Here is a 27,457-nt window from a genome sequence, read left to right as displayed (position 1 = left end):
CCACCAGCTGGGACTGACTTTGAGAGCCAGCCATGGACAGAGGAGCCTGGTGGGGCACAGTCCATAGGGTTGCAAAGAATTGGATACGACTGAAGCAATTTAGCGTGCAAGCACGCACGATTTTGCTGAATGAATGAGTAAAATAAAAATGAGTGAGTGAGGGATGAAGAGCAGTAGTCAGATACGTTAAGAATCACGGATGATGAGAAGAGGGCTTCTTGAACGTGCTGGGGAGCAGCCGTACCTGGTGGAGTGAGCCCTCCTTGGGCTGCAGCCCAGGGTCAGCATGCCCACCAACCCCCCGCCTGGATCTCCCTGGGCTGAGAGGAAAGCCCGGGGCTCCCTGCTCCCTCCCCCCAGAGCACAGGGCCCCGGGCAGCATGTGGCCCAGCTAGGCAACAAGACAGACAGGCTTCAAGATGGACAGAAAGACATTGCCTTCCTGAGGAGACATGGGGTCTTGAAGCAGGGGAGGCCCCAGGGGGGAGGGCTGGTCCATCTGAGGGAGCACAGCTGGGAAGGAGACTGAGATCAGCTAATCAGAAATCAAGTGATTGTTTGGTGAATGTCCCCCAGTGTTCCCTGCAGTAGTCACCATGGTTACCATGCCTCAAATCCCCTGAGTCTTTTTGCAGAGCCCTCCTGCTCAAGTCGAGCATTCCATTTCTACTTTGCGGAGGTTTGCCAGGCCAAGGAGAGTCCTGAGACCTCCAAAGACACGCACTGGTGTCAAGGCACCTGCACACGGACAGAGGTCCCGCTTCCACAGTTGCCAGGCAGATTTGAGTCTCAGACGCGGAGTCCTAGCCTCGGATTAACAGACTCTGTCTGACAATGCCCCAAAGGAAGCCCACGTACACCACCCGGGCCTCTTGTACCTCGCAGGTTGGAGACCCTCTGGAATGGCCACTGCGGAACGCAGCCTGTTGTATTCTTGGAGCTGAATATTCTGCTTACCATAGCCAAGCCATTTCCTTCTGGCACATCACGCAGTGAAATGTCAGTGTGTGTACCAAGAAGATGTGTATGGTCACACCGTTCACAGGAGCAGAAATCCTGAAGCAGCCCAAATGCTCACCCACAGGAGTGGGTTGATGAGGTGTGATGGGGTCACAGGTCACAGGAAGGGATATGATATAGCAGCTGCTATGAATGAATGAGCAGGTGTCACAAACCAACTTGGATGCATATTGGCACTATATCACAGAAAGCTGACATTCGCACATACATTCCTTCATACCATTGTTTTACACAGATGTGATAGAAAACATTGTTTTATAGACAATAACACTTTATGTTATCTATCAAATATCTAGCCATCTTTATCATCATTATTTTCTATCTATTTACCATCATCATCATCTGTCTACTTGTCACTTATCTATCTATTATCTATCAATCTGGGCTTCCCAGGTGGCTCAGTGGGTAAAGAATCTGCCTGCAATGCAGGAGGCACAGGAGACATGGGTTCGATCCTTGGGTTGGAAGATCCCCTGGAGGAGGGCATGGCAACCCACTCTAGTTTTCTTGCCTGGAGAATCCCACAGACAGAGGAGGCTGGTGGGCTACAGTCCTGCCAGGTTGAAAAGAGTCGGGCATGAATGAAGTGACTGAGCATGCATGTCTTCTCTCAGCCGGCATGGTCTCACCTCCATTCTTATCTCAATTGCCACTGCAAAGACCTTGTTTCCAAGTGAGGTCACACTGAGGTTCCTTTCTGCATTGGCACCCTCACCTGAAGGAATCCTGCTGGAGTTTCAGAACTGGTGCACGGAGCACCAGGGGAGGCTTCTCGCATCTACCTTGCTTCCTTACCTGTTTTGGTGGTGGGGCTGGAGGTGAGGGGGTGGGCACTACTGTCCTCCCACCAGGAGAAGCAGGAAGAGCTGGGGGCTCTGTCCAGCTCAGCTGTATTCACCGATGCTTACCAACACCTGGCGCATGCAGGGCTGCACCGCCAGCTGTCCCGTGGGGCCCCAGGAGGGAGGAGGAGACAGGAGCACCCAGGTGGGGGTGTCGGAGGTTTTGAGGAGAAACAAGATCCAGAAAGGATCAGAGGCTCCTCAGGGGGCTGGTAGCACAGGCCAGGAGGGAGGGAGTACCAGGAAGTACACTTTGCCTAAGAGCCTAAAGTCTGGAAGGGGCTTGGACGGAAGAGGGGAGGGATCAGGGAAGCCTCGAGCCCTGAGGGAACTTAGGGGGTCGTTCACTGTCCTACACCCCCACACTTCCACCACCAGTGTTCTGCCAGCAGGGATAGAAGCGCCTGGAAGCCTGGCTTCTAGGCTCAGCCCCTCCTCCATGTACAACTCTCCAGCAAGCTGAGTGTGTCCCCATCTCACAGACACAGAGACCAACTCAGAGGGGAAACAGATCTTGGCCAAAATCACACAACAAGGAGGTATCAGAAAAGACACCTGGGTCCAGGCATTTCCTGTAGATTCAGTGATTATTTAGGTTTGTCAGCATCTTACCTCTTGCAGGTCTGCTTCCTAGGTGTCAAGTGGGCATAGGAAGACCTATACTTGGGCCGCTATCAAGCACGAGTGGGGAGGAGATGGACAGATGCTCTGAGGGACAGACCCAGCAGGCCCGGAGTGGAGGGGGGTTGGCTCAGAGTACTGGCCAACCTGCAGCTCTCCTCGGTCAGTGCCAAAGACCCCCCCAGCCCCACCAAGAGGGCACTGGGAAAATGGACCCCCAGGAGCAGACTGCTCTGGAGCACGGGTGGTGGGAAATTGCCCGTCTGTTCCATGAGGCTGCCAAAATCCTGAGCTCACCTCCGACAAACGTATCCCAAGGCAAAGTAGTCACCAGTCTCAATCATGACTCCGGTGCAACCGTCACACACACAACTGCTGGTTATTTGAAGCCAGCAGAGGTTTAAAAGAACACTATGCCGTGATCACTGGGGTTTGTTTGTGCCACAAGCACCATCAGGATATGAAACGAGAGAACCCGCAGTATTAACTACCAATTAAATGAGGGAACGCAAGGTGATAACAGTAGATGGTGAAGGGTATTTCTTTTCAACTCATCAGACATTCCTAATAAAAAAATCTAATTGAAATATGAATAAATAAAGGGTCTAAGCTGAATAAAGAAAGATTATCAAATCCAAAAGCAAACATCAACTCAGGGTGCAACAGGGAAGATCTTCCATTAACACAGAGGCCCTGGATCACTGCCACTATTCAACTATGCTTTGCAGGTCCCAGCTAATGCAATAGAAAACAAAATTAAAGAAGCAATGAAAATATTGGGAAAACACAGCCAAATGGTCTTCATTTGTAGATTATCTGATTGTATGTATGTATCATGCCTTGAAAGTTTAAGAGATTCTGATAAAAATAGAATTTAGGGAGATACTCATTGGAAAGTAAGCCTCTTTTCCTTCATCTGGTTGCCCAACACCCTCTGCACCAACTTGATAGTCCCTGTGTTGTGAACCCCACTTGTCTGGGGTCCAGAAACTTCATTCTGCAGCCCCCAGCCCCTCAGGAGTCACTGCGTGGCCTCAGTTCTGCTGAGGGGATGCCTCCAGACAACATCCACAGACAGCTCCACTGGGGCGAGGGGCAGTGCCCAGCCCACCCACTCTGCCACGGAAAGAGGCTCCCCGCTTCCCCCCAGCAGAGTCCCTGCTGAGGCCCCTCCAACCCAGGGGGCCTCTGGCCGATACACTAGAGGGTGTGAACACAGCCCAGCCTCAGGAGAATGAGGGGCAAACTTGAATCTGTAACAATTACTCTCTTGAGACCCGTCTTACCAGGTGGTGGAAACCCACCTGTCTTGGCCCACCTTCTTTCCCTGGGCTGTGCCCAGTGGGGGTGGCAGACACATCGGCTACAATGCCCCTCAGCTCGACCCAGCCTCACACATCCACCAAGGCGTTCGGGCTGCACGGGTCTCACACGTCTAGTCTGCGGGCCTTGCCTCCAGCTGGCAGGCATGAGCTTGTGTGTGGCCACCTGCTGCCCCCTCACCCACCCATCTTGCTCCAAGGCCCCACCCTTCAGGAGCTTCTCTCTGGGACCCAGACCACCCTCTACTCCTTCCAAGCCCTTCTACCCAGGGGTACCAATGCCTCACCTTCAAGAGTTTCCCCCAGCACCGAGTCTGGAAGTGTTTTGAGGGGCTTCTGCCTAGACTCGCTTGGTCTTGACATCTCTCTCTGAGAGGCCCATGGCACAGTGGTTGGAGGATTTGGGAAACACAAAGGCCAGCCTTCTGAGGGTTTCTGTGGATCCCTCAACCCCTTCCCTCGTCGTCCTGCTGGAGTGGGGGCCTGGTGGGGGCTGAGTACTTCTGGAATAAACACCACGAAGAAAATGAAAAACATCACCTCAGTACACCAAAATGACCTTAAAGGAAAATGGAGGGAATCAAACCCCACTTCCAACACCACAAAAACTACAGATTACTCAGCAGTAAATATATCAAGGAAGATACAAGAGCCACATGAAGAAAATGATGCGCTTGGATGGAGGGACTAAATACACGGTGAGATACATGGAGTTTCTGAGTGGCAGGACTTCCAACAGTGAAGAACGCTTCCTTCCCCAGCTTCAAACAGAAATGAGTTAAAGCCCAATCAAAGCCCCCTGAGGAGGGTGTGGAACTAGACAAGTGGGTTCTAAAATTTATCTGTAAGAATAAACTGCAAGAAGTGGCAAGAGTCTTTTAAAAAGAAGAGAAGGCAGGCTCTTGCCTCATCAATTGTTGAAACTAGGGTGGAGTCAAGCAGCTTGGTGGGACCCAAAGTGGGAGGAGGTCCCCAGGCGGGGAGGGGGTCCCCTGCCATTTGGGTGCAGACCCAAAACACACACACACATGTAGAAATGCACCCTGTTATCCACATGGTACTTAAGTCACCAGGGAAAGATAGCTTATTCAAAAAATGGCATTGAGCAAAATGACACGTGTTTGGGGGAAGTCCCTGCCTCCTGCCACACTCCAAACTCCAGGACTGGATATCCGAATGTGGTGGCCACATCTCTAACAATATTAGGAAAAAATGCAGAGATTATTTTCCTCAGGAAAGCGTAGAGGACATGTTTGTAAGACCTGAAACCCAGAAACCATAAAACAGCAATTAGATTCAGCCACACGAAACTTGAGAAACATATGTACAATGAAGACATCAAAAACAAAGATGCAAGGAAATATTTACAAAACATACACCATGGGGAAGACTGTTTCCTTGACACACACACGAGTCTGTCAAGTCACAGGAAAAGACAAAGTCGCAATAGTAGGAGTGGCCATTGCACAATCACAGGAGAAACACAGGGGCTGACACGCTTAGGACATCCAACCTCACTAGTAACTTCTTTTCAATATTTACTTACTTGGCTGCACCCAGTCTTAGCTGTGGCAGGTGGAATCTTTTTAGTTGTGGCATGCCAGCTCTTAATGTGGGATCTAGCTCCCTGACCAGGGGTCAAAACCAGGCATTGGCAGCATGGAGTCTTAGCCACTGGACCACTGGGGAAGTCCCACTAACAACTTCTTAAGTGGTGCTCAGAGTAAGGTTCTTAAAAGTCCTAAAGTTGAATAACACCTCTGTGAGGGATGCGGATGGAGTTGGTGTGACTATGACTTAACGTGGCCCTTTCTGAGGCACCTATTTCATTGTTAGGTTGATGTCCTCTCTAGCTCAGCTGTCCTCATCTTGGAATGAATGTGACGGAAATAATCGCCTGACCCCCATAAGGATACGGGGACTAGCACGGTCATGGCAGTGCATGCATGCTCAATCACTTCAGTCGTGTCTAACTCTTTGCAACCCTTTGGATGGTAGCCCACCAAGCTCCTCTGTCCATGGGATTCTCCAGGCAAGAATCCTGGAGTGAGTTGCCACCTCCTCCAGGTGATCTTTCCGACCCAGGGATCAAACTGGCATCTCCTGCACTGAAAGTGGATTCTTTACCCACTGAGCCACCAAAGAACCCCAGTCACTGCAGTACTACTGGTGAAAACCACTGAGGGGACCCCTGCACCCTCCAACAAGGGGAGGCCGAACGAGTCCTGGCTCGTTGGTCTAGGGGCTACTCAGCCACTGGCACTGAAAGAGAAAGGTCCTTCTAGACCTCCTGACCAGGGAAGGTGCCCTTGCTGAACTGTCCAAAAGAGGAGTCCATGGCACTCTGGTGAGAGACTCAATTCCTAGATGGGTTGATAAGAAGTTAAGGGTCCCCGAGGAGGAGAAAGGGGTCTGGGCTCTCAAGGAGAAAGGGAGAACTTTTTTTTTTTTTTTGCTTTGTTTAGTCAGTATAATAAAGTATTTTGCTCAAGGACATGTTTCTCCTTAACAAGAACCTTCTGACTAACCTTGTAATCTTAAGACTTACATTGTGGGAGTGGGTCTGGTAAGACCTTTCTATTGTTAGTTCTAATCTTGTTAATTTAAGATGTTTGTTGTGGGAGTGGGTCTGGTAAAAGTATATAGTGTGTTAGTCGCTCAGTGGTGTGACCCCATGGACTGTAGCCTGCCAGGCTCCTCTGTCCATGGAATTCTCCAGGCAAGAGTACTGGAAAGTGAAAGTGAAGCCTATCAGTCGTGTCCAACTCTTTGTGACCCCATGGACTGTTGCCCACCAGGCTCCTCCATCCATAGAATTTTCTAGGCAAGAGTACTGGAGTGGGTTGCCATTTCCTTCTCCAAAAGTATATGAGGCCTTGATAAGACTAGTGAGTTTGGGCACTCTCCATCCCCCTTCTAATGTCTATGTCAGAAGCTTTGTCTGTCCCTTTTTAAACTGTAATAAAATTCTGCTACACAAAAGCTCTTGAGTGATCAAGCCTGGTCTCTGGTCCTGAAGTTAAATCTTCTACTTCGGAAATCACAAATCCGACATCATTCCCCAAAAGCTGTCACTGGCTGATCAAAACGTGTGTGCGCGTGCCACAGGGCCAAGCCAGCACACAGGCTGCGGGCTTCGATCCTTCCGAGAGCTCACAAAGGTGGGGGCTACTGAGAAGCCCTCAGAGGTCGGGGTACAAGCTCAGGTCCGGTTGTGGGGAAACAGGAACTGAGGAGTCAAGGCCGGGCTGTCTGGGCCACAGTGCCCTCCCTCTAAGCCCCCTGTCCACTCGGAATCACGCATCTTTATTAAAAGACCCGGGAGAACTTCACACCTTTTTGTGTTTTAAACAGTTCCCTCAAATAACAAATTCAGCAAAGACTAGTAGAGGTTGGTTTGAACCCCATGTCCCTGGGGTGATCCGTCCACATCCTCCCAACACCTCCAGGCGTCCCATTGCTCCAGACCGCCTGGCTCCAGCTCCAGCCTCCCCCAAATCCCCGAGGTTTTCTGCCTGCTTCCCCTGAGCCAGCCACGTCTTCCAGGTCACCCACCAGCAGCACCCAGTCCCGAGGGTCCCAAAAGGAGCAGACGCACTCAGTGGGTAGCACACTTTACTGAGGTTTGGGGGAGGGGTACATCGCAGAGCAGCAGAGCAAACTTAAAACGGAGTGGGAGACACCCTCCAACGAGCCCCTCGGCCGTCTCCACCAGCGGGAAGTTGACACCGACCCGTATCCACCGACCCTACTCTCCCCTGGTTCGCTTCCCCGGGACCTCCAGACCCCTCTCCATCATGCTTGCAGAGAAGCCCAGGGAGGAAGGCCAGGGCCAGCCCTGAGGAGAGATCATTCATTTATCACTATCTTTCATTCCAGGTGGTGCAGGACCCAGGAGTGATCACGGGCTGGGTCAGCCACAGAGGGACAAAGAGGAACTGGCCAAGGACCAAACCCCAGGGAAAGCCTGGAGTGGCAGTGGAGCCTCCCGTGGCGAGCCTGGACCAGAGGATGACTCATGTGGCCGAGGGGCGCAGAGGCTGGCTGGACGCGGGTGCAGGGACGGACAGAGGGCCCAGTGTTGGAGCAGAAAAGGCCAGGAGAAGCCGCACTCTCGGGTCAACCTCCAGAGCCCTCCTGCCTCCTTCCACCCAAAGCACCCAGTCCCTCTGCCATCCTGCAGACCCTGGTCGGGGGACTGGCCTTCCAGACCCTACCCGTGGGGGCACCCAACTCAGGGTGGGGATGTGAGTGTGCCTGGTTCTGTGGCCGACTCCTGGCACGTGAGCCTGAAACGGCCCTGACAGCTGTCGGGGAGCGGACCACCCCCAGCGGGAGAGGGCACACAGGGCCATGTCTGTGTGTTCTCATCTGCACACCCACCTGGACCTGTGCAATTTGCCTGTGCTGGGGCATACTGATTCAGGAGCTGCTGTGCCGCAAATGTGTCAGTGTGGGAGCGCGTCGGGGGCATGAGCGTGGTGTGGTGGGGAGTGTGCCCTCAGTGGGCACAGGTGTGAGTCTGGTGTGTCCATCTCCCTAGTGTGTGCACAGACAGTTGCAAGGCCTCACCCTCAGGCCCACCCTGTGACCTTGCTCAGCCCAACACGCACCGCCCTTCAGGCTGTTCCCAAACCTTTCCAGGCCCACAGTCCCCTGGCAACCCCCAGAGGACCCGCACCACCCTCCCTGCATCCGCTCACCTGCACTTTCTCTGCCAGGAACCCCTCCCTTCCCAAAATCCCCACCCAGGCTCAGACCCGGGTCTCCAGGCTCAGAAGTGATTTTATTTCTCTGCAGATATCCTCACAGCCAGGCTGTTGGGCTGGGCCCGGCTTCCCCTCAAGGACCCAGGGGCCCAGCCTCCTGCCGGACGCCTCATCCCTGAGATGTCCTGTGGCTGCAACTTGGAGCTGGTGGGGAGATAGGGAGGTCTCACAGCTGGGGCGGGCAGGAGCCACAGGCTGCGGAGCGGAGCCAAGGCTGCCCCCAGTGCCAGCCATGCCAGGCTGGGGAGGGGGCAGCCACAGGCTCAGGTGTGGGGGGACAAGCTCGGAAGCCCTGCGAGGGGGAGGGGGCCTCAGGGTCCAGCCCAGAGGAGGGCAGGCCCCAGGCTGAGCAGGAGCCCCCCGGCCAGGGCCCAGGGGCTGCGCCCCGCCTGTGCCACCCCATTGCACAAATCCTTCTTGCAGCAGTCCACGTCCACTTTCAAGATCCCAGAGTTAATGAAGCCCATCAGATAGTCTGAGAAAAAGTGCCGCTTCACAAAGTCACAGGATGAGGCACACATCTTGTTCACGGAATGATCCTTCCTGCCTGGGGATGAAGACAGGGAGCCTGGGATTGGAGCCCCACTAGCCTCTCAGCCTCGTGTCCAGGACCCAGCCCAGGGACCCTCCAAGTCAGCTCAGGACACCAGAACAACACAACTGAGGCTTCAACCCACCCATGCTGTCCCCCAGCTCCGCGGAAAGGGTCAGAGAGAGTCAGGTACCTGCTGACTGTCACACAGCAGGGTAGGGCCATGCCCCCAGACACACGCCATTGTCCGAGGCCAGAGGGACTCTGATGACACCACCGACCCCCACCTCCCAGCCTGGAGCCTGACTTACTGCTGCTGGGGTCTGTGATCCAGACAGTGGCACACACCGTGTCCGACGGATGGCACTGCTTGGGAGTGCAGTGGCTGGAGTTGGTGGTCAGTGTGCAGTCCTGGCACCACAGGCCGTGAGCTGAGCAGGGCATGGGGAGGGGAATGACTAGAGGAACCGGGGCTCAGGCCAGCCAGCCTCCTGCATCCTCCCCACCTGCCTCACCGCAGGTCCTAGCAGAGCCGCGTGGCTGTAGGAGGCCAGGCACCCCCTGACCAGGAGTGACCAGGCCAAACTGGCACCTGGAGGACAGGCTGGGAAAACCTGTGTGCCTTTGGGCAGGTTGGGGTGAGGGTGCTGCCGCTGGAACTCCGGAAGCCCCCTGCACCCCCAGGCCCCACACGTACGCACAGTGCACACGCACAGAGTCACACACATCACACCTGTGGTGCCCTCCTGCGCACTCCTCCCCCCCCCCGGCTCACATCCCCCAGAATCCAGTCGGTTTGATCGAGGAAGGTCAGACAGGACTTGATGGGGAGCCAGAGGGGCTCTGAAAAGAGCGAGGCCAGGAATGCCCAGGCCAGGGCATCCGCGCGGGGGCCAGCTGCCGGACCAAGGCCCAGGAGGAAGAGCACGCTCGCCCTCAGAGCCAAGAGAGACCCACGTGGCTGTAGCCGGGGCAGCCCAAGCAGGGGGTCACACGGTAAGGGCAAGGCTGGGGTCGCAGGGGTGTGGCGGGGGGTGGGGGGGTGGGGGTGGGCTTGGTGGGTATCATAGGAGAATGGCCGCCCCACACCTGGTTCTCTCCGGAGCTGTCTCCCACAGACTCTCAGGTGACCTGGACTCCCCCCCGCCAGCGGCCCCCAGACTTACCGGGGGCCGAGCACAGCAGAGCGGCCAGCAGCACCAGGCCGAGGCCCTTCATGGCTGCAGGCAACATGCTCCAGGCGGGCCTCGGGAAGGCGCGGGGGCTGCGGGCGGGGGTCGTCTGGGACACCGGCCTGGCAGGGAGAAGCCTCGATCAGGAAGGAGACCAAGCCCCCTGCCCAGCTCGAAGGTCCCTCCCCTTTTCTGGCATCCTAAGGCAACCTCCATCCCGGAATCCAGAGCCTGGGGTCGCCGGGGAGCTCCAAAGCCCCGCCCCCAGCCCATCCGCGAGAGCATCCACCATCGCTGCACCCCCTCCAGGGAGAAGAGGCCTGCCCTCTCGCTTGGAGACGGCCCGAAATGCCCCCTTCTGGCGCTCCGCACCTGTAGGATGAGGGGTGGGGAGGTGGGGGTGGTCGGGAGGCGCGTCTTGTCCCTGGGGAGCCGTGTGTGCATCCGGAGAGGAAAGGGCCGTTTGAGGTGCGAGTGGACAGTACCTGCCGGCGGGGGGAGGGGCGCGCGCTACCCCCACCCCCACCTCTGGGCCGGGGGCCCGGGAACCGGCGCTGAGCCTCCTCCCCTGTCTCCTCACGCGAGCCTTGGCTCTCACCGCGGGTCTAGGCGTGGAGCGCGGGCCTCGGGTCGGGGGCACACTCACATCCCTGGGGTGCCGCGGCTCCGGGGCTCCGGGCGGCGGGGGCGGCGCGGGGAGCAGTGCCCTTCGGTCTCCCTGCGGACGGGAACCCGGGTGCAGCCGTGTCTTTCGGGGAACGCAGCCGCAGACACGGACCCCGCGCGAGGGGCGGGGCGGAGCCGGGGCGGGGGCCGCGCGGGGGGCGGGGGCGGCTGGAGTCGCGCGGATGGGGGCGCCTGGGACTCAGGGCCCCGCAGGGTCACCGTCCCGGGCTGTCTTGGGCTCCCTGGCCAGCAGGCACCCCGCTCCCCCGCCCGCGCGCGCGCCCTCTCCGCTCCCGATCTCTTCACCCGTGCGCTCCCCCTACCTCCGCCTCCCCCCACCCGGGCGCGGGCAGGTCCCTTCCCCCTCAGCTTGGCTGAGATCCCCTTGGAATTTCTCGGAAGAACGTTTACTGCGAAAGGAAACGAAAGGCACAAAGACGCAGAGAGGGAGGGAGGGAGCGAGCGCGGCAGGTACCAGCCCAGGACCCTGTTCGCGGCCCTTGGGCCCTCCCCTCCCCGACCCCATCATGATCCCGATGGTTCAAGGTTATTCTCCGCGCCCCCACCCCCACGACGACCCCACGACGACCCCACGAGCAGCCGCAGCCCCAGGGACTGCTGCCTCCAACCACACCCACACTCAGAGGGCAAGTCCCAAACCCTGGTCCTGGCATTCAAGGCCCTCTGCCACCTGCTCTGGTCCGCTTCTCAGCTTTGTCTCTTGCCTTCTGCTCCCATCACGCCTGTCCTGCTGTGTTTTGCACCTGCTGTCCCTCGTCCCTGAGTCCGGTCTCTGCTGGTCTCTGCTGGGCACTGCTGTCCGCTGGGCGAGGAGCAAGTGCTAACGTCCTTCCTTCAGTCCCGCCCTCATCTGTCCGACAAACATTTATGCAGACAGCCTGGGACCACACTCAGGTGTGTGACTGCAGGCACATGCCTGCCCCCTGAGCCTCAGGTCCTCATCTATAAAATGGAACCACGAAAGCGTGTGAGGGCTGCACCAAACCACAGGGAGAGAGATCACTGGGCACCCGGTCCAGGGCAAGTGCCAGCGAGAGGGCAGGCAAGCAGGGGACAACGGGGCAAATTGACAGGGCTACCAAGTGGGATGAGGAGTAAAGCGAGAGGCCGGGGGTGTGGACAAAGCCTCTCTGGTGGAGCCAGTGACCCTGCAGGAGGAGTGTTTGCAAGCTCCAAGAGAAAGAGAGCAGGAGTGTTTGAGGGAGGGCTGGGAGGATGGCTCAGGCCACAATATGGAAAAGGGTTAGATTTTGCCCAAAACCTATTCGGCTGGGCAAAGTCTTGAGTCTGGGCTTGAGTCCAGATCCAGCCATCCTTGTGAGAATTAACACATGCATTTCAGATTTAACACAAGGCCTTCTCCAAGGGGCTGGGGCAGGGCAGATATCCTGGGTGCCCTCCCACAAGACCGGCCTCTACACCTTTTGGTCAGGTGGACAGTGACTCTCTGTCCAGGATTGGGGTGACTGTGGGGTGGCACTTGGTGGTGGTCCCTGCAGATCACAGCCAACCTGCTCCTGGTTTGGGAATCTCTGCCGAAGTTCTGTCAGAGACTTGGAAGATCCCTGCCAGACCTAAGGCAAGGCAACCCACCCCCAATACCTGGGACTGGTAGTGTGGGGGCAGGCTCTCAGAGCCCCCAGTGACCCTGGGGTATTCTTTCCCTGGTGTATCTCCTTACTTTTTTTTTTTTTTTTTTTGCCATCCCATTTAGCTTGTGGGATCTTAGCTTCTCAACCAGGGATCAAACCCAGGCCCTTGGCAGTCAGAGTGAGAGTCTTAACCACTGTACGTCCAGGGAGTCATCCCCTTCCCACTGAGCATGGCTGGACTCACTTCTAGTGAAGAGGGGGTGAGACCAGTGGGATGTCACTTCTGAGATCAGATTATTGAGACCGTCGCTTCTGATGTGGGCTCTGCCTCCCGTCCTCTCTCAGATTGCTCATCCTGCTGGCAGCCCTGTGCAGAGGCACTGAAGCCTGCCAACAACCACCGAAGAGACCACGGAAGTGGACCCCCCACAACCAGTGGAGCCCTGAGATGAGACCACAGCCCCAGCCAACAGCAACTTCATGAGAGAATGTGAGCCCGAGGTCCAGCACTTGAGTTCCTGACCCTTGGACACTTTAAGAGCATGAACGGTGTTGTTTTAAGCACCTATGTTTGGGGGTAGTTTGTTTTGCAGCAAAAGATAGCAGATGAGTAGGTTCTGGATTGGGCATGATGGAGGAAGATGCCAGATACCCAAAGAGGAATGTCCAAGGAGTCTGCCCCCCACCCCCACCCCCAGGGAATGCAGCTCCAGGCCTGTTCCTTGGGGAGCAAAGACCCTGCTCTCCCCATGCTGGGCTTGGTTGCCAGGGAGACAGATATTCCTAACCCAGTTTCCAAGCTACTCTGCCTTCCTCCCAATACACGTGGGATGGTGTCACCCTATCAGGATTTTTGCAAACAAGAATAAAAATCAGTCATGATGGGCAGAAGGAAGGGCAGAGTGTCCATGTGTGGCCCTGGCCCTTGCAGTCTGGACAGCCCCTGCATGGAGCTGTCCTTGACCTTCCTCCTCCCCACCTGACCTGGCCCAGGTGCCTAGATGCTGGTGCTGGGACCTGGCCCTGCCTGGAGACACTCTGCCAAGTACCCACAGCCTGTGGGGTGACCGTGTGACTGTTGCCCAAGTCGCGTGCTCTACTGAGGGTCGGGATGATTGGTGGCCAGATGCCCCAGCAGCAGAGCCGCCTCGGGTGGTCAGAACCATGGACAGCGTCAGAGGTCTGGCATGGGGGAGTTCGCTGCTGGCTGCCTTGCCTCTGGAGTCTGGAAGCCAACAGAAGCAGAGCATCGGCCTCTGGGTCAGGCCCTGGCAGGAGAGGGGCAAGGTTGCAGTCATGCCTGAGCTGTGCTGCAGGGTTTCCTGGCTTGTATTTTGGGCCGACACCATCAGAATCCCTCCCAGCTGTCCAAGGTTGTGGGTCTGACCGTGGCCCCACCACCCTGCCTCACGGAGAGGGCCAGCCAAGGGTGGACAGGGACATTTGTTCACACAGTGAGCACATTAAGAAAGGCTGCTGAGCTCAAGGAGAAAGTCCTTGATCCTCAGGATCTCCAGAATAGTGGGGAACGGCCAACAAGGTGAGTGCTGGACTGAATGGTGGCCCCCCCACCAATGATGCCCAGAATCTGTGAAGGTGATCCTGATTGGAAAATGGGACTTTAAGGATGAGATCAAGTTAAGGATCTCGAGATGAGGCCATCCTAGATTTGAGAGGCGGGGGCCAGATCCAGTGTCTGGAGTCCTTATAAGGTAGAGAGACACAGAGAGAGGCCACATAATGGAGGCAGAGACCTCAGGGACACAGCCACATCCAGGGATGCCTGGAGCCCCCAGAGACTGGAAGGGGCAGGAAGGGTCCTCCCCTGGAGCCTGTTGGTTGTTTTAAACCACAAGTTAGAGATTTGTTGAAGCAGCAGCAGGAAAGAGTACAGAGTACAAGAGGCGCTGGAGAGAGGAAGGCGCCCCCTCACCCCGCCCCAGCCGGCCACCCACCTGGAGAAGCTGGAAGGGCCTCCTGTGTTCTGAGGCCCCCCGCCCCTCACCCAAGCCCCTCAGGCAGTGCGCAGGGCCCTGAACCACGGCTGCACAGCCTGCCTCAACGCCACCCCCTCCCCCGAGCTCAGGACCTGGGCCAGTCCTGCCACCCCTGAGTCTTGAATTCCTCATCCACACGTGGGGAGAGGCACACCCTTCCCCAGAGAAGTGAGAGAGCTGGCCCCTCCCTCTCACGCCCTAGACTCGGGTCCCAGGAGGACAACAGGGAGAAGCCATCCAAGGTGGTCATTCCTTACCTGCGGTGATCACAGTCACGTAGACTCTGGGCAGGCTTGGAGAAGAAGCAGAGCTGGGGCTTGGCCTAGGACCACCTGCCACACTCCACCCTGACTTGGGGTCCCCTAGGCCCTCGTCCCCACTCCCCCAGAGGTCTAACCTCGCCCCTCTTCCACCACCTCCTTCCCCATCAAAACTGCTGGCAAAATCCTTGCACCTAAAGTTCTGCCACACAGCTGCCGGGAGCGCAGGTGGGACGTCCCCGGACGGGCCGCAGGTCCCACTGCTCCTGCTGTGTGCCGGAAGCAACCCCCGAAGGCCCTCCCCCCACAGCCCCCGGAGGGGCTCCTGCCCGGCCTGGGCCACTTCCAGGCTTCTCGCGGAGGCACGTCCCTGCCACCAAGTTTGACGTAAGTGATCCTCCGCCAGTTCAGACCCCTCATCCCAAGCTCATCAGCGTCTTCCCTTTCTTCCTGGAGCCTTCGGCCCAAGCTTGCACGGCAGGCGGGGCCGCGCGGTCCTGTGCAGATGTGAGGTTTTGCACAGTGTCAAGCCCCCTCCCAGCGCCCCCTCCCAATCCCCCCTCTTGCACACAGCCCCTGCCTTGCCCACGTAACCTCTCCCCGGTTCAGGACACAAGAGCTTCTTCATTCCTTTCTGCAGCTACAGAGAATCCCTGCAACATTACTTTCAGAGTTAACAAATCACTGCGAGGGAGACGGCTCCCTGCTGCGATGGAATTAAATGCCCTGCAGAAGGCGCCCCTAACGGGTGCGTTATCCCAAGAGGGCGCCAGCAGCAAGGCCTGCAGCCTCCGGCGGGGTGGGCGTGGCCGGGGGCGAGGCGGTGGGCGGGGCCGGAGGTGGGCGGGGCCAGCGCAGCCTCCTCCCAGGTCCGGGTGCGCCCTCGGAGTGCCGGCGCGTGGAGAGCCACGGATCAGCAGAGGTGTCAAGAGGTCTCAGCTTCTAGCACGTGGAGCTGTCCCCACGGCGCCCTCCGAGAGCTGCACAAGGAAGGAGATGCGAGAAAGTTTGGGTGGAGAATTAAGGCAAAGGGGTGTTTTCAGGGGCTTTTTATTTTCTTAATGAGAGACGTCTGAGTGTGTTTACCTGCAGGAGGAGAGGAACCAGTCCGGAAATTAAACATGGTATCACAGCACAATCCAGCAATCACGCTTCTGGGCACAGACCCCAAGGAATTGGGGGCAGGGACTGGGAAAGATGTTAGCACACCGGTGGCCACTGCAGCGTTATTCACAGTGCCTAAAACACGTTGGCACCCCAGGTGCCCTCGGAAGATGAAGGCTAATCATGATGGGGTCTATACATACACCAGAATATTATTCAGCCCTACAAGGCAGGGAAATTCTGACGCACGCTACGACGTGGGTGAAACGTGAGGACATTAGGCAGGGGAGAGGGAAAGGGAGTGAGGGTTTAATGGAACCAGAGTTTCGCTTTTGCAGAGGGAGGGTGGTGACAGCTATACAACAACATGAATGTCCTTCATGGCACTGAGTTGTGCATTTTAAAATGGTTACATGGCAATTTTTTTAAGTATTTATTTTTATTTATTTATTCATTCATTTGACTGCATCAAGTCTTAGGCAGGCTGGATCTTTGATCTTCATTGCAGTGTGCAGGATTGCTGGTTATGGGCATGCAGGATTTTTTTTTTTTTTTCCTCAGTTGTGGCACACAGCGTCTTAGTTGCAGCGTGCAAACTCTCAGTTGTGGCATGTGACATCTAGTTTCTTGAACAAGAACCAAACCCGGCTCCCTGCATGGGGAGTATGAAGTTTTAGCCACTGGGCAACCAGTGGACATCCCAACATAGCAAATTTTACATTATGTGTATTTTACCAATTAAAAATATGAGGGATCACCCCCCTCCCAGAGTAATGGAAATAAAAGCAAAAATAAACAAATGGAACCTAATTAAACTTAAAAGCTTTTGCACAATGAAGGAAACTATAAGCAAGGTGAAAAGACAGACTTCAGAATGGGAGAAAATAATAGCAAACAAAGCAACTGACAAAGAATTCATCTCAAAAATATATAAGCAGCTCATGTAGCTCAATTCCAGAAAAATAAACAACCCAATCAAAAAATGGGCCATAGAACTAAACAGACATTTCTCCAAAGAAGACATACAGATGGCTAACAAACCTATGAAAAGATGCTCAACATTACTCATTATCAGAGAAATGCAAATCAAAACCACAATGAGGTACCATCTCATGCCAGTCAGAATGGCTGCTATCAAAAAGTCTACAGACAATACATGCTGGAGAAGGTGAGGAGAAAAGGGAACCCTCTTACACTGTTGGTGAGAATGCAAACTAGTACAGCCACTATGGAGAACAGTGTGGCGATTTCTTAAAAAAACTGGAATTAGAACTGCCATATGACCCAGCAATCCCACTGCTGGGCATACACACCAAGGAAACCAGAAGTGAAAGAGACGTGTGCACCCCATGTTCATCACAGCACTGTTTATAATAGCCAGGACATGGAAGCAACCTAGACAAATGGATAAGAAAGCTGTGGTACATATACACAATGGAATATTACTCAGCTATTAAAAAGAATGCATTTGAATCAGTTCTAATGAGGTGGATGAAACTGGAGCCTATTATACAGAGTGAAGTAAGTCAGAAAGAAAAACACCAATACAGTATACTAACGCATATATATGGGATTTAGAAAGATGGTAATGATGACCCTATATGCGAGACAGCAAAAGAGACACAGATTTAAAGAACAGTCTTTTGGACTCTGTGGGAGAAGGCGAAGGTGGGATGATCTGAGAGAATAGCATTGAAATATGTATATTACCATATGTGATCACCAGTCCAGGTTCGATGCATGAGACAAGTGCTCAGGGCTGGTGCTCTGGGATGACCCTGAGGGATGGGATGGGGAGGGAGGTGGGAGGGGGTTCAGGATGGGAACACATGTACACCCATGGCTGATTCATGTCAATGTATGGCAGAAACCACTACAATATTGTAAAGTAATTAGCCTCCAATTAAAATAAATAAATTAACTTAACAAAAAAAAAAAAGAGGGGAAATAAAGGAAGAACCAAGAGACAGAAGAGAGGGGAGCTGGAAGCACAGGAGAGCAGAAGAACGCCTGGGGCAGGGAGGCTGGAGTGCCGGGGAGGCCACAGCAGAGGAGGGGGCTTCCAGAGGGTGGGTGACACTGGGCAGAGGGTGGGCAGGGTGCCAGTCTGGACGTGGCAACCTCGTGGCCCTTGCCCTGAGAGGCCTGGCTTCTCACAGAAATGTGGGGTGGGGAATCTGAGGGGGCAGGGGCAGGGGCACTGACAAGCACCGTGGGTGGGGGTTCCACCACAGGCAGCCCCGAAGCAGGTGCTGAACACTAGGGATCCCTGGTGGGGCTGGGGTGGGGGGGCGACGGCAGGTGAGACTCTCCGGAGTCAGTGTGGATGGGCTGAGAGTGTCCAAGGGTTAGAGAAAATTGACCTGCGGTCTGGACGTGTGGAGGCGGGAGGATGAACAAATGGAGGGTGGGCACCTGCAGTCACCAGGGGCTCCTCCACCCCGGTGCGTCTTCTCACAGGGTCCTGGGGTACAGGCGAGTGGGTCCCCTAAGACCGCCCAGGGCCTACTCCCTCTGACCGGCCCACCCCTGCCCACCTGTTTCTTGATAATGGATTTCAGGAGAGAAAGAGGCTTGGGCCCCATCAGAAACCCTGGGAGCTGCCAATCACTGTGGGGCCATCGGAAGCAGATAGAGAATCCATAAGAGACCTCTCGTGGCCCCTGCCCACCTGGGAGGAGAATCTGGACTCTGATCTAAGAAGGAAGGCAGTCTCTCTTCTCCCAGAGAGCGTGGGAAGGAGCCCAGAGCAGGGAGTGGGGCATGAGGGCCAGCGCATCTGCAGCCATATCTGCCCTAAAGACCCCCCTCCCCCATGGCTGTGTGCTGCCAGCAGGGCAGATGCCTTTCCCGCCCCCAGGATGCCAGACCTCAGCCCCTCAGTTAGAAACACTGAACATCTTTTCCCTGGTCTGGGTCCGATTCACGTTGGTGACCCCAGAGACCTGGGGTAGGGGCTCATAGCCCAGGACAGGGCCACATAGCTCCCCAAAGAGAGCAGGGCCCATGCCCACCCCCTCCAGCTCCCCCTCTACCCAGGCAGGAGGGGTGTGGATGGCCAGTGGGCCCTGTCCACAACTGGTGCCGAGGGAGGCCAGGCCTGGCTGGGAGGGGACCAGACCAGCAGCGCCCACGAGGCCACTCTCGGGAACCAGCCCGACTGAGCAGGGCAGAGCAGGCAAGACCAGGCCCATGTCAGGCATGGGTCTCTGGGCTGAAAGCTGGGCCCCAGGCTGCCTGGGAAGAGTGGCTGTGTGTGTGGGCAAGGCTGAGGGAGAAAGCACTGACGTCCACGGGCAGAGGCTCTAAAGTGGGCCTCAGCTGCCCACAGGGCCTCCAGCCCTCAGCCTTGGCCCTGGGAGTTTGAGGGAGGCATGTCTCCACCCCAGGGGTCTCTAGGGAGGCCCTTGTCCCTGAAGCCTGGGGTCAGAGAGTGCCAGGAGGGGTCGATCTTGCGGCCAGAATGCTTGAAGACAGCTGGGTGGGGACGGAGCTGGCATGCACTCACTCTGACCTGAGGACTAGGGGCCTCGACCACTCCTGTGGGACCCCAGCCCTGGCCTGGCCTGGCCGTGTGGCTACGTCTGCGTAGGCAGGGCCAGCTCTCCTGGGACAGGACGAGGGAGCAGGGCAGGGCTGGGGGAGAGGAGGGGGGAGGGGCACCCTGGGGTGGGGGGCTGGTGAGGAGGGGACAGAGTCCAACCCCGGCAGTAATTCCTTGTCAGTAAAGTAGCGATGGTAACACTACACACCCCTAAAGTTGTTGAGGACCAATAAAGTGGTATTTAATTTTAACTAGTGAGTTACATGATGTTATTTTTTATTTGCATCCGGGCCAAGGAGGAGCTGGGCCTGTCTGGGGGGTCAGGCGGCAGGTGGAGACCCTCTGCTCCGTAACATTTCTGGGAACCCCCATGGGGCCCTGCCTGGGAGCAGCTCCTAGAAGCCCAGGTCAGAGCACCTGCAGGAGGAAGGCAGTGTGCAGGGCCAGCATGCAGGCCACCACAAACACCAGCCTGAGGAACGCAGAGGGCAGGTCCTGGGCCATGAGCACGGAGGATGACCCTGTCTGGAGAGAAACTTTGGCCTCCAGATGGGGGCGGGCTAGGGACAGCTGACAATCAGAGACTAGAGGCCAGGCAGCTCCCCGCAGAAGCAGAGGCTGTTCAAGCAGCCCAGGGCCCACAGGGAGAAGACGGTGCACTGGCTCAGAGGAACGGGGGCAGGAGGATGATGCTTGGTGGCTGAGACTTCAGAGGAATGCCATCCCAGCCGGCCCTGGGGGGCACTGTGCCGGGCGCTGTCCTACAGGCCAGCAGGTACTGGCTCTTGAAGGCCATGACCGCTTCGAGAGTGCAGAAGCCCACAGAGTCAGGGGAAAGAGGCCTGGGCTAAGGCTCAGATGGTCTCACCCAAGAGCCAGCTCTCCGTCTCTGCTCCAAGTGCCCCTGAGGATGTCCCACCCACGGGGAGACTCAGGCTGGGCAAGTTCAGGGAGCAGCCCCGGTGAACAACGGGGGCAGGCTCCCAGCCCTGACTCCAGGCCTGAGTCTAGCCTCCTGCCCTGGCCCACCTTTTGTTGGCCTCCAGGAAGGGGCTTCTCAGCGCCCACCCTGCAGCCCACAGAGGAGGAAAGGGTGAGTGGGCAGCCCCCTCACACAGTGCAGCACTGGCAGGAAAAGGCAGGCTCCCAGCAGTCCCGGAGGCCGGCTCTGGAGGGCAGGAGGCCAACACGAGGGACGGAGAGAGAAGGAGGAGTTGGTGGCATGTGACACGCGCAGGTGGGGCTGTGCGGTAGTCAGACATGAGCCGCAAGGAGGTGACAGAGGCAGAAACACAAGAGGTGGTGGATCAAGCTAAGCCCCAATCATCTGAGAACCACCCCCACCCCCGACCTCATCCAGAAGGGGCAAAACTATGGTGCGGCGGTGGGCAGCTTACCCTGATAGGGAGACAGCACGGTGACACAAGAGAACGCCCACGGCTGCCCACGGCTGCCCATGCCCAGACTAGACAGGCGTACAACCTCTCGCAAATCCAACTCATTATACCAACATTGATAAAGTCTACAGGTGGTTTCTTGCTCCACTGGGTGGGCTGTTCTTAGCAAATCAAGGGTAAGGGTGTGTGCAATAATGAACTTGTTAGAGAACTCACGACAGGCGAGCCAAGAGCCATCACCGGTCACTCACCCACGATCGCACCGCCTCCTCCCCCATCACTCCCTAACCCTAACACCTGCCTCCTCAGCGAAACACTATCACCACCCTGAAGCCAGTGCAGAACAGGCTGGTTTCTTTTTTTGTTTGTTTTTGGGGGGTTTTTTGGTTTTGGTTTTTTTTTTTTTTTTTTGGTTTTTTGTTTGCTGTTTTTTTGGGGGGGCTGGTTTCATTTCACAGAAACAGACGGCTCTTCCTCTGAGAGTCTTTATCTATCCTTTATCTTCCTATACTTAAGCAGGAAGCGGTAGTTTGCAAATATTTGCTAGCTATCACAAGGACTCAGATGTCTGGTCCAGTCTCCCACTGACCTCCTTGGTTGAAGCTCTCTGTCTGACAGAGGGCACGCCACCCCGGGACAGGACAGCCTCGGGGACGTCAGCAGGGGCCGCGTCCCAGGGAGAGGAGACAGCAGCACGGAGGCCCTGGGTGGGGCGCAGGGCAGCGGCGGCTGGCGGGCCCGCGCAGTGCTGGTGGGACGGGGAGGCCTAGCGGGAGCACCACAGCTGTATTTCACTCCAAAATGCTCTTAACAAGGCCCGGGGAGATGACGCAGCTGACTCATGGTTGACAGTGCCGCTCAGTGGTCTGCAGCTGGAGGGTCCACAAGGCCAGGCTCCCATGGCTGATGCCCAGACCTGGGTCTCAGGGGGAGACACGGGGCGGGGACTGGCCAGCCCGCACTGCAGGGCTGAGGCCGTAAGGCTGGGGCGGAGCCGCTCGGATGGGCAGGACACCCCACCAGCCGCCGCAGTGACTTCCCCTCCCCCGCCTCTGGAGTCAGGGTGGGAAATGACCATCCCTGGCCCAGTGCCTGGCCTGGGGGCCAGTGTGAGGTCCATTGTTTGAGGCTGGAGCTGGGGGACCCAGGGCCCTGGGAAGCCCCCGGCAAGGCCCTTTGTCCCACTTCCTACAGATCCAGAGGCCCGGCGAGGCCCTGGTGAGCAGACGCGGCAGAGGTGGTAGCCCCGCAGGATGAAGGCGCTGGCAGCCGTCCTGCTGGCCCTGCTGTGGTGCGGGCAGCAAGGTACATGGGGTGAGGGGCGGCCCTGTAGTGAGAGGGACGGCCCGGTCCAGGCTGCAGACCCTCAGGGTCACCCCACCCGGGGGCAAGACGTGGCTTGGGGAGGAGGACAGGGGGCACCTGCAGGCCGAGGCCAGAGGGAGGCGGGTGGGCTGTCTTGGGTCCACATGGGTCCCCAAACCTGCAGCCCCGGCCCCAGCCAGACCCCTGGGTGCCAGCGATCCTCCCCACCCAACCCCACCCAGTCTCAGCCTCTCAGGCTTGGGGGTGCCCGCCATCCAGGGGCCGGAGTGTGGGGCTGTGAAGGGCCAGCGCCCAACCCCTAGTGTTGCTGGCAAGGATGCCGCCAGGCTGCACGCCAGTCAGGAGGCAGGGCCGGGGCTCGGAGACCCAGGCAGCGACCTCACCAGCTCAGGAGGCGGCAGGAGGTCAGAGGGACTGGGTAGGGGGTGCTGGACCGAGGGGAGGGGGCACGGCACTGGGCCCCGAGCCTGTGTCCTCTGTGCCCGGGTAGTGGAGGTTTACAGGCGTCCCTGCGCGGTCAGGGAGAGGGCGGGCGCAGGAGGACGAGGATGATGACCCGGACACTGGGCGCGAAGGCTACGACGATGAGGAGGACGAGGAGGAAGAGGAGGCCGGCGCGCCTGCGGGCAGCAGGGGCTCAGGTACCTGCCCACCCCGCCCCAGCGTGGGGGCATGCCACCCTCTTTCTCAGCGCTCGCCTGCGTGCCTCGAGGCTGACAGTGAGGAACCCACAGGAAGAGGCCTCCGCTGCCAGCGTCCCTGCCCTCAGGGTGGGGGAAAGGGGAGGAGGGGCCCCTGACACTCAGCACACCCTCAGTTCTCACCCTGGCAGTGACCCCCAACTGCCATCCAGAGGAGGGGGCTAGAGAAGGAGCCGGTCCTGGGAAGGGCAATGGTGCTGGGGCAGAGAGGTTAAATAGGAGTTCACCAAGCAGACCGGGGCACAGCAGAGCCCCAGGATGGAGAGACCAGCGACTCAAAGGCCCTGGGTGTGGAGTCCAGTTCAGAAATACACAACTGTCCCGGGGAGGCAGGGCGGCGGGGCGGGAGAGCAAGGGGGCCAGTTGAGGTGGGGGCGCAGGGGGCTCCAGCAGGGCGGGGTTTGAGGGGTCAGTGGAGAGTGGGAGAGGTGGACAGGAACTGGGAAGGGACCTCGGAGGGGAAGAGGCTGGGAAGCAGCAGGCCTGGGTGAGCTGGGGGTGCTCCAGGGCTATGCCCCTCGCGCAGCTGAGCCCACCCGGCCCCCCAGGGCCGCAGTGCTACGCGTGCCAGTCCCTGCACAAGGGGGAGAGCTGCCGGCAGGTGCAGAGCTGCGTGCTCCCCAGGACGTGCAAAGCCATTGTCTCCTCCTGGAACGCTGGTGAGGGGCCACCGGGGGTGGCGGGACGGCGTCACCCACGCCTGTGAGGGGCCCATCCCTGCCCTGTCCTGTCCCGTGTGACCTGCTCTCTCCCCCCACAGAGTCAGGTCCCCAGACCACCTACTCGGGGTGGTGTGCAGACACGTGTCATCCCACCAGCAGGACTGTGGAAGGATCCCTGACGACCATATCCTGCTGCCAGTCCAGCCTGTGCAACACCCCACCCTGGCAGGACCCCCAGGGGAGAGGGGCAGGCGGCCCCCGGGGGAGCCTTGCAACTGTGGCCGCCACCCTCCTGCTCAGCCTCCTGGCCAGCCTTCAGGCAATGGCACTCTGAGTGGGGCGGTCCCTCCTCGTGCCCAGCCTGGCTTGCACCCTGGCTGGCCAGCACTCTGTCCGCTGTCTCCTGTCCCCTCCCCCGGACCATGGAGAATAAACTGGAAGCACCTGTGATGACCCCACCGCATTGGTTCCTCTCGGCCACAGCTGCCCTTCCTCGGTTTCCCCTTCCAGCATCCTGGCCTTCTCTCCCTGCCTCTCCCTGGCGGATGGCCAGCACATGGGCCTTAGGTCCAGGCCTCAGCGGCTCACAGGGTGGGTCCACACGGCTCCCCGCCCCCAGCAGAGAAAACACTCACTGCATGCCAGTGGGGAGCCCACCCCAGTTTGCTCCCCAACTTCTTGCCGGAAAAAACCTTCATCCGTCCATGCGATGGGTGGCCCTTTTAGGGAGGAGACTTGGGGAGGAAGCTTTCCTTGGCCTACAGGAGGAAAGGGCCCCACCCAGGGCTGCTTGGGGGTGAATGGAATTAATGAGGGGCTGGAAGACAAACAGAAAAGAGAGGGAGGCAGGTGGTGTATGGCTCATATGGGACTTCGCAACCAACCACTCAGCTTGCGGAGGGACGGGGCAGAGGAGGGGCAGTCAGGGAGAAGTGGCGGGGCAGGGCAGGAGCCCCACGGCTCCCCCAGTCTCTGCTCCACTGGACGGGTGTCACTGGCTGCTGGGCGCTCGGCCTCCGTGACTGGTGCTGGGACAGAGCCAAGCCCCGGAGCAGGAAGGAGAGGGCTGGGCTTCAGTTTCCCCATCAGAGCGGTATGGAACAAGGCACAGAGGACCCTGGTGCCCACCAGCTCAACATCCCCTGTGCAGGGAAGCCCAGACCTCCATCTTGCCTGCCCAGCATCCCCGCAGGCAGAGTAGCCTCCCACCGTCTGTTTTCCCCTTTCCTCACTAAGGGAAACCTCTTAGTAAGGAAACCCCACTGTCCTGCCACACAACAGTCCACCCGACGGAGGCGACACATCTGCCTGGGGTCACGCAGTTGGTGGTGGCAGGTCTGGGACCCAGCCCGGGGCTTCTGGTCAACAGCGGCTGCCTTCCCGGGAGGCCACAGGCCGGTGGACGGCAGAGCCAGGGCACCTGAGCCAGAGGTTGCAAGCAGCTGGATGGTGGCTAGATCCCCAGGCCGAGTCCAGTCTGAGGTACCAGTGGACAGTCACAGCCAGGGCCTTGTCACAGGGCTCGGCGTTCAAGGCCAGTCCCCGGAAGGAGAAGCCAGAGGCCCCGGGAAGCTGTGTGGTCAGCCCCTCCCTCCCATCCAGCCCAGCAGCACCTCTGTGCCTTTCCAGAAGGCTGGCGGGGAACACGTCCATCCAGATCAGGGGCCCTGCTCCCCATGGCTGCCGAAGCAAATGACCACAAACCACACACACAAGTTATCTTGTGGTCCAGAGGTCAGAAGGAATGGCAGTGCTGTGTTCCCCCTGGAGGCCATGATAATCCATTTCGTGTGTCAGCGTGCCTGGACTAAGGGATGCCTGTGAAGCTGGCAAAACATTATTCCTGATGTTTCTGTGAGGGTGTTTCCAGAAGCACTTGGCATGCGAACGGTGGGCCTGAGAAAGAAGATCGCTGCCCCAGGTGAGTGGGCATCACCCAGGCCATCCGAGGCCCAGACGGAACAAAAGGCAGGAAGGACCAATTCCCTCTTCTGGAGCTGGGATGCCCATCCTCTCCTGCCTGCCAACGTTAGAACTCCTGCTTCTCGGGCCTTTAGGGCTCAGAGGGAATGACGCCACCACAGCCCCGCTCTCCTGCTTCCAGGGAGTAGACTGGGGGCTTCTTGGCCTCCAAGACTGTGTGAACTGATTCCTCTGTGTGTGTCTGTGTCCTGACCTGCTCTGCTAATAACAACACCCGTCAGCTTGGGTTAGGGCCACTCTCATGACCCCATGTACCTTAGTTCAGTTCAGTCGCTCAGTCGTGTCCAACTCTTTGCAACCCCATGGACCACAGCACACCAGGCCTCCCTGTTCATCACCAACTCCCAGAGCTTACTCAAACACATGTCCATTGAGTCGGTGATGCCATCCAACCATCTCATCCTCTGTTGTCCCCTTCTCCTCCTGCTTTCAATCTTTCCCAACACCAGGGTCTTTTCAAATGAGGCAGTTCTTCACATCAGGTGGCCAAATTATTGGAGTTTCAGCTTCAGCATCAGTCCTTCCAATGAATATTCAGGACTGATCTCCTTTAGGATGGACTGGTTGGATCTCCTTGCAGTCCAAGGGACTCTCAAGAGTCTTCTCCAACACCAGAGTTCAAAAGCATCAATTCTTTGGCGCTCAGCTTTCTTTATAGTCCAACTCTCAAGTGACTACTGGAAAAACCATAGCTTTGACTAGACAGAACTTTGTTGACAAAGTAATGTCTCTGCTTTTTTAATATGCTGTCTAGGTTGGCCATAACTTTTCTTTCAAGGAGTAAGCGTCTTTTCATTTCATGGCTGCAGTCACCATCTGCAGTGATTTTGGAGCCCAAAAAAAATAAAGTCTGTCACTGTTTCCATTGTTTCCCTATCTATTTGCCAGGAAGTGATGGGACCAGTTGCCATGATCTTAGTTTTCTGAATGCTGAGTACCTAAATCACCTTTAAAAACCCCCGTCTCCAAACACAGGCCCATCCTGAGGTCCTGATGTTAAGACTTCAGCTCATGAATCTGGGGGCGCAGTTCAGTCCATCATAAGGGGCTAAGACAGGGCTCTGTTGGGGGCACAGAGCACAGTCAATATCCTGAATTGAATTTAAAGGAAGTGTTTGCCAGGGTGGTGGAGATGGGGAGGAGGGGCAGGGGCCTGGCAGAGAAGGCTTGGCCCAGGGAGACCTGCAGGCAGACAGGAGCTGGGAAGGCTGGAGCTTGGTTCAAAAAGCCAAGACTCGACTCCTGAGCACCAGGCCCCATCTGTGGCCTTCACGTGCACAGCTGGTGGCCAGGCAGGGTCGCCTGCTCCTGCTGGCTCCCTCAGTACTCTGCCCATCTGCTCCTAAGGTTGCCTATGTCCCCCACAAGCCCCATAGCAACAGCAGCCAAGGTTGGAGCGCCAGGTCCTTCCCACAGATCTTCTTCATAAATGCAAACAGGCCTCTGCCGGCCTGCAAACCCCATCCCCTGGGCCTTCTCCACCCCCTCTCCAGCTGCAGCACCAACCCCACTAGAAACCACCCCCTGGGATCCCCTCAAGTCCTGTGTCCCCACCCAGCCCTGGAGTTGGCAGCAAACTCAAGGAGAATGCTGTATTTCCTTCTTTGCTGGGCTTACCCGAGTTACCAGTTGGACAAGGGGCTCGGGGGTCCTGTCCCAGCAGGCAGATCCCCCCTGGTCACCCCACCCCACACCGGTTCCATTCACTTGGTGTTTTTCTCCGGACTTCCTCAGCACAGGAAGCAGGTGGCCATGGTCACATTTCCTGTCCTTGTTCTCAACCATGAGAACTGGGTGAGGATAAAGCAGTGACCCCAAAGCAGGACATTCCTGAGGACAGAGATTCCCGGCCGTCGGCCTTGGACAGACCAAGCGGCGCCCTCCGGGGACCGCCAAGGTTTGCAGAAGCCGAGGGACTCAGGCACT

At 57.4% G+C, this 27,457-nt stretch overlaps 2 protein-coding genes across 4 annotated transcripts; one reads left to right on the top strand and one right to left on the bottom strand.

The window, feature by feature from the left end:
* Window positions 1–8,606: 8,606 nt before the first annotated feature.
* Window positions 8,607–11,378, bottom strand: LOC133042481 (lymphocyte antigen 6H). Its single transcript, XM_061123085.1, has 5 exons — window positions 11,268–11,378; window positions 10,877–10,996; window positions 10,273–10,400; window positions 9,418–9,537; window positions 8,607–9,121 (listed from the first exon to the last, which is right to left on the bottom strand). The coding sequence occupies exons 3-5, from the start codon at window positions 10,337–10,339 to the stop codon at window positions 8,886–8,888; spliced, it is 423 nt and encodes a 140-aa protein (XP_060979068.1). The 5' UTR covers window positions 10,340–10,400; window positions 10,877–10,996; window positions 11,268–11,378; the 3' UTR covers window positions 8,607–8,885.
* Window positions 11,379–21,864: 10,486 nt separating this feature from the next.
* Window positions 21,865–26,394, top strand: GPIHBP1 (glycosylphosphatidylinositol anchored high density lipoprotein binding protein 1). 3 transcript variants are annotated; one of them, XM_061123082.1, is made up of 4 exons: window positions 21,865–22,164; window positions 22,707–22,826; window positions 23,413–23,545; window positions 23,708–26,394. In XM_061123082.1, exons 1-4 carry the CDS (start codon window positions 22,113–22,115, stop codon window positions 23,880–23,882), a joined length of 480 nt encoding a protein of 159 aa, XP_060979065.1. In that variant the 5' UTR covers window positions 21,865–22,112; the 3' UTR covers window positions 23,883–26,394. The 3 variants fall into 3 exon arrangements, with proteins under 3 accessions (XP_060979065.1, XP_060979064.1, XP_060979063.1); XM_061123081.1 differs by having other exon boundaries at window positions 23,705–26,394; XM_061123080.1 differs by having other exon boundaries at window positions 21,885–22,164; window positions 23,435–23,545; window positions 23,647–26,394.
* Window positions 26,395–27,457: the final 1,063 nt, after the last annotated feature.

This window comes from Dama dama, chromosome 21 (assembly GCF_033118175.1).
Source record: "Dama dama isolate Ldn47 chromosome 21, ASM3311817v1, whole genome shotgun sequence".
Lineage (NCBI taxonomy): Eukaryota > Metazoa > Chordata > Mammalia > Artiodactyla > Cervidae > Dama > Dama dama.
Note: the sequence above shows the minus strand (reverse complement) of the source record. Positions and strands in the feature narration are given on the sequence as shown.

Excerpts from the sequence above, each read along its gene's own strand:
- GPIHBP1 (XM_061123080.1), top strand. The coding sequence starts at position 22,113 with ATGAAGGCGCTGGCAGCCGTCCTGCTGGCCCTGCTGTGGTGCGGGCAG. Across the intron at positions 22,827-23,434 it reads TGCGGGCAGCAGGGGCTCAG|GGCCGCAGTGCTACGCGTGC; the intron begins GTACCTGCCCAC and ends CCGGCCCCCCAG. Across the intron at positions 23,546-23,646 it reads TGTCTCCTCCTGGAACGCTG|AGTCAGGTCCCCAGACCACC; the intron begins GTGAGGGGCCAC and ends CTCCCCCCACAG.
- LOC133042481 (XM_061123085.1), bottom strand. The coding sequence starts at position 10,339 with ATGTTGCCTGCAGCCATGAAGGGCCTCGGCCTGGTGCTGCTGGCCGCT. Across the intron at positions 9,538-10,272 it reads TCTGCTGTGCTCGGCCCCCG|CTCACGGCCTGTGGTGCCAG; the intron begins GTAAGTCTGGGG and ends TGCCCTGCTCAG. Across the intron at positions 9,122-9,417 it reads GATCACAGACCCCAGCAGCA|GCAGGAAGGATCATTCCGTG; the intron begins GTAAGTCAGGCT and ends CTTCATCCCCAG.